Source organism: Chrysochloris asiatica, unplaced genomic scaffold (genome assembly GCF_000296735.1).
Source record: "Chrysochloris asiatica unplaced genomic scaffold, ChrAsi1.0 scaffold00319, whole genome shotgun sequence".
Taxonomy (NCBI): domain Eukaryota; kingdom Metazoa; phylum Chordata; class Mammalia; order Afrosoricida; family Chrysochloridae; genus Chrysochloris; species Chrysochloris asiatica.
In genome coordinates this window covers 1,361,941-1,367,400 of record NW_006408837.1, presented here as the reverse complement: position 1 = coordinate 1,367,400, position 5,460 = coordinate 1,361,941, and the positions used below count along the sequence as shown (strand labels likewise).

Below are 5,460 nucleotides of genomic sequence, written 5' to 3'. Positions count from 1 at the left end.
GGGCTCTGGGGTCCTAAGGTGGGCGCTTGTGGTAGACCCTCGTGCTCTCTCAGCGAACCTCACCCTGTCTTTGGGAGCCTGGCCCCGAGCTCACAGGGTCTGTATTCACACCATTCCCATTCTTTAAAGGACCACAGCTCCTGGTTTCTGTCCCCCTGTGTAGGGTGTCCCCCTCACCTGGTGATCTTTAACTTCATCACAGCTGTAAAGACCATGGGCCGGGGGTTAGGGAGTGGACATGCCATTTCGTGGGGATTGCTAGGGGTCACTGTGAGTCCAGAGCCACTGACGGCCTAGGGTTTGGTCTCCCCTGCAGCTCCTCACGGGAGGCCCCAGCAACGCCAGGGCCAGTGGGACATACCATTCTGGGGTTTTTTGCGTGACTGTAACAACAGTGTACCTTTCTGTGGCTTACTACAGATCCGGGACCCCAAGACCCTGCTCTCCATGCCCGGGGTCATGGTTGGCGACATCGGCAGGAAGCTCGGGCAGAACGGGTTGGATAATGGGTGAGTGACACCCCGGCTCTGGCTGTGGGTGGCCCCTGGGATGGCGCATCCGTTTCTGGACCACCTCCTCCCGCCATCCCTCAACCTGCAGACCTCAGAAGCGCTGGAGTAGACGCGCTGGGGACAGGCGCCTCACCTGTGCACCTGAGGCGGTGTGGATCAACCCTGACCTGTGACGTCCCCTAGTGTGTCAGAGTACAACTGTGCTCCGTAGGGATTCAGTGCCTGAGTTTTCAGAAGTAGACCACCAAATCTTTCTCACGAGGTACCCCGGGTGGGTTTGAATTAGCAACCTTTCGATTGGAAACCGAGTGCTTATCCATTTCTGACGCCCAGGTTCCCCCACCTTCGTTGTTGTTGTTGTTATGTGTTGGTTCAGACTCATAGTGACCCTGTAAACCTTTACGGGAGCAGAAAGCTTCCTCTTTCTCTTGCGGAACAGCTGGTAGTTTCGAACTGCTGACCCTGAGAATAGCAGCGTGCTTTGTAATCGCTATGCTACCGGAGCTCCTTTGAATGGCTGTTATTGTGGTGTGGACTCAGATTCTTGGCGCCCCCGTGTGTGTCAGAGTAGAATTGCACCAGATGAGTTTCCACGGCTGATATTTTAGCAGTAGCTTGCCAGGCCTTTGTTCTGAGGTGCCTCCTGTCAACAGCCAAACTCTTAGGTGCTCTCCCCACCAGGGACTCCTGGGACTCGGTGAGAAAGGTGAAACGAGGTGCTTCTCCCCAGCACAGGGATGTGCTCTCATCGGAGACTGCCTCCAACCAGCCTGGGGCCTGCATCTCCCGAGAGGTCCGCATGCTGAACTGTCAGCCCAGGACAGGGTAGTGGAGGGCGTGGCTGGGGGTCTTGGTGGGGTCCCCAGACTGTGGGCGCTGGTGCTGGGGTGGACTGAGCATGTGTGAGCCAGGTGGCGAAGCCCGGTCCTCCTCCCAGAGGCTGCCCTTGTCCTGATCCCAACAATCGCCTGTCCACTTGTATACCTACTGGGCAAGAGGGCACTGCCCAGCAGAGGGCGCCATGGCCTTGTGAATCAGAGTAGGTTTTTCCTTAAGCTTTTTTTGTGACTTGAGTGATAGTTTACATGAGAGAGCATCAGTTTTGCACTCAACCATTTGCATCTTGTTTCATTGTAATGATTGTTAAGGGCCATTGAGTTGATCCCGACCTATAGTGACCCTGTTTAGGGTTTCCAAGGAACAGCTGGTGAGCTTGAACCATTGACCTTGCAGATGATCACAATCCCCCTGTTTATTTTATTTTCATTTGAATTTTTTTTTTGAAGTTTTTATTGTGAATTGACTGGAAGTTTGCAGGGCAGATCATCAGTTTTACATTCAACAAATCATAAGCCTTCTTTTGTTACTGTAGTTATAACCCCCTCCATGTACCATCAATTAATAGTATTTCTCTCTATTCATTTTAGCTCTTTTCTTTTTTAAACACTCAGGTGTATATAATAATTTAAATCACCAAAGGACACATTCTACAAGCCTGCCTCCTGGCTGCCAGCACACAGCCTTTTTTCTCTCTGTGAATCTAGAGTCCTCAGCTGCTCTCTCTCTCCATGTCCTCATCTCTGCCTCCATCTCTGGTGTCACTGCTTCTCTGGTTAGGGTCCCAAGTTCCGCTCATGCTCTTCCCTCTTGATGGGCCTAGGGTCCTCTGTTTCTGGGATGTAAGATTAACTACTCCCCCTTTTTGTTATACATCTTCAACCATTACAGTTGTGACAATTGCAATTAGTTATGATAATAATTACTCACTATTGAATCATAAAACTCATCCCCATCTCCTTTCACCTGACCCGTATAGATGAGATGAAGACTATTCAGTGGGGATTCTACCTTCCCCTACTCGGAGAGCAGGTTTTTAAGCACAAACCCAATCCTGGTGGTAGTGTTGTGAAGTGCCATCGAGTTGGTTCTGACCCATAGTAACCCTGTATAGGGTGTCCAAGGAGTAGCTGGTGAGCTTGAACCACTGACCTTGCAGTTCAAATGGCTTTGCAGTCTGGCGCATTAACCCACAGTGTCACACCAGGACTTCCAACCCTGGTTGTTGTTGTTGTTGTTGTTAGGTGCCATTGAGTCGGCACCGACTCATAGCGACCTTATGCACAGCAGAATGAAACAATTTCCGATCCTGGGCCAACCTCACTACTGTTGCCACACTTGAGTCCATTGATGCTGCCACCTGACCAATCCATCTCATTGGGGGTCTTCCTCTTTTTCTCTGACCCTCCAAATTTGGCCTTACTTTCCCACTGGCTTCATAAGTTACTGGCTTTTCCAGTTTAGCAATGATTTATGTAGAGATGGTTTGGTTTGGAGTCCCGAGTCAGCGGGACAATGACTTTGAAATTAGAGGCCACGTAAATGGTGGTGGTGGGGTGCTCCTGGGGGGATGGAACAGTGCCTGGGGGAGCTCCAAGGAGGAGGGAAGTGTGGGGACTTGGCATTGTGGGCTCTGCCTGGAGACGGCCTGTCACTGTGTGCCCCTCCCAACCCTGGAGGGCCAGGGTCCCGGTCACCCTGCTGTTTCTGGAGTGGTGTTTAGGGGATGGAGATGATCTAGAGAGTGAGGGAAGCATTGCTCTCAGTGGAACTTGGAAGGGGCAGCCCAGACCTTCCCACACTTGCTAGGGGCACAGCCACCCCGGGTGGGGAGTGGAGGGCTTTTTGTGCCCAGACCTGTCTGTGTCAGCATGCCGGATGTTCTGAGTGGGTCCCCTGCTCGGCTGGCATAGTTGCACATTGGGAAAGTCAGAACAAACTTCCCTGAACCTGAGCTGTGGGAGCGGCCCCTGCTCACCTGCTCTGTACTAAGGGGGCAGGCCGCCTTTCCCACCCTGGTGCCCTCTCCCCTCTTCCCTGAGGGTTTGAGAGAAGGTCTGAGCCTTCTTGTAGCCCTGCGAGACCATGCAGGGCCAGACCTGGGTCTCCCTCTCAGGCTGATCCAGGCCCTTGTGGGCGCAGTGCCAGCCCCCCAAGGGGTCCTGCCTCCCCTCCCCACTCTGAATCAGGAGCCCAGGAGCCCTGGTGGTACCATGGGTTAAACGCTGAGCTGCTAACCGAAGGGTTTGAACCCATCTGCTGCTCTGTGGGAGAGCGATGAGACAGTTGGCTTCTGTAACCATCATAGCATAGGAAACCCTGTGGGCAGCTTCCCTCTGTCCCGGAGGGTCACGAGGAGCCAGAATCAACTCCACTGCAGAGGGTTTAAGACCCCCCCCACCCCAGGAAAAAGCAGGCCAGTGAGGGACGTAGACAGGTGATGGGCACCACAGAGCAGGACACCCCCACACACATGCTGAGGGACCTTGTGCCCCCTGCAGGGTGGGCAGCGCCAGCCTGGAGGGCTCCCTGGAGGAGGAGGGTGTGGTCTGGGTGACCCAGGGCTCGTTGGAGGAGGGAGGAGCAAAGGTGGTGGAATGAGTTGTGCAGAATTCAGGGCCACCAGATGGCAGCAGTTTACACAAGCTATTTATTGGGGTGACTCCTTGCAGCTTGCAGGGGGCCCCACAGCAGAAGGTCTGCTGTCTCCAGGGCCCGGGGGTTGCTGGAGTGGACAGGAAACTCCAGGAGAGGAGTGGACAGTGAGACTTGTGTGCCTTTAGACAGTGTCCCTGTGTCCCAGGGCCAGCAGGCGCCAGGCCCAGTTCCCTGGTGTCTGAGAGGCAGGCAGGCTCCAAGGGGCTAAACAGCTGTTTATTGGACAACACTAATGGGTACAAATTTGAGGGGTCCTGGCTCTTCCAGGCCCCCAGCCAAGGTGGTGAGGAAACAGCCAGCCTGGACCAGAGCATGGAGCCGGCTGGGGCTTGTCTACACAGCACCAGGTGGTGTTATGCAAAGGAGCCTCAATTCCTTGGGGGAACAAGCGGTCTCACACAAGCATAGGCCAGCCGGGAGGGGGCCCCTGAGAGGCAGAGTCCAGACCCAAACTCAGAGGGGCCGGGTGGTCCTGGGACTCATCTGTGTGGGCGACTACTGACTTAGAGGAGGGGCAGGTGGTTCTTCCCACGTGCCCTGAATCTTCATTCTCTGGAGCTGCTGCAACGGAAATACCACACGTGAAGGCCTTTAGCAAACACAGGTTGAATCTCTCACAGTTTGGGAGGCTGCAAGTCTGACTTCAGAGCTCCAGCTGTCTCCTGTCTGCATTTGTGGGCCCCACATTCCTTAGCGATCCCCATGCATCTTGGCATCAGTCTTTGCCTGGATCTGGGAGGTTCACAGTACAGGGACCCCAGCTCGTCTTTCTGGTGGTCGCGGGTCCCTCTGAGCTCTGTTCACCTGTTTCATCATCTCTCTCTACATCTCAAATGAGATGGACTCAAGACAGAAGCTAATCCTATAGATTGAATTCTCGTTAATGTCCTAGAGGTGAGGATTTCCAACACACAGGATAGTCACGTCAGACCACGTCCTGGGGAAGTGATCACATCACATTAGGTCTCAGCATGGAGACTGTCGAGGTCTCATGAGGACCAGGCTTAGTGGACACAGAGCCTTCGCTGTCACACCTCCTACCACTCGTCTGTCAGTCTGTCGTCTGTCAGTCTGTTGTCTTTCAGTTTGTGGTACTGTGGGGGCTTGTGAGTTGCTGTGATTCTGGAAGCTATACCACCTGTATTTTAAATACCAGCAGGGTCACCCATGGTGGACAGGTTTCAGATGAGCTTCCAGACGACGACAGACTAAGAAGAAGGAGTAACGAACTACTTCCGAATATTTAGTCACTGAAAACCTTATGAATAGCAGAGAAACACTGTCAGATACAGTGCCGGAAAATGAGCCCCTCGGGTTGGGAGGTACTCAAAATGCGACTGGGGAAGAGCTGCCTCCTCAAAGTAGAGTTGACCACGATGACAGGAATGGAGTAAAATCTGTGAGAATAAAGTGCACAGGACCTTCATTTGCTGATGGGGCACAACTCAAAATG

General features: G+C 53.4%; 1 protein-coding gene across 1 annotated transcript in view; it reads left to right on the top strand.

Moving 5' to 3' along the window:
* The window catches only part of ACOX3 (acyl-CoA oxidase 3, pristanoyl), a 70,854-nt gene that overhangs the window by 23,632 nt on the left and 41,762 nt on the right, over positions 1–5,460 (top strand). Inside the window, exon 6 of the mRNA XM_006875322.1 lies at positions 421–509. Coding sequence (XP_006875384.1) covers positions 421–509 — 89 coding nt within the window. The remainder of the gene's footprint in view (positions 1–420; positions 510–5,460) is intronic.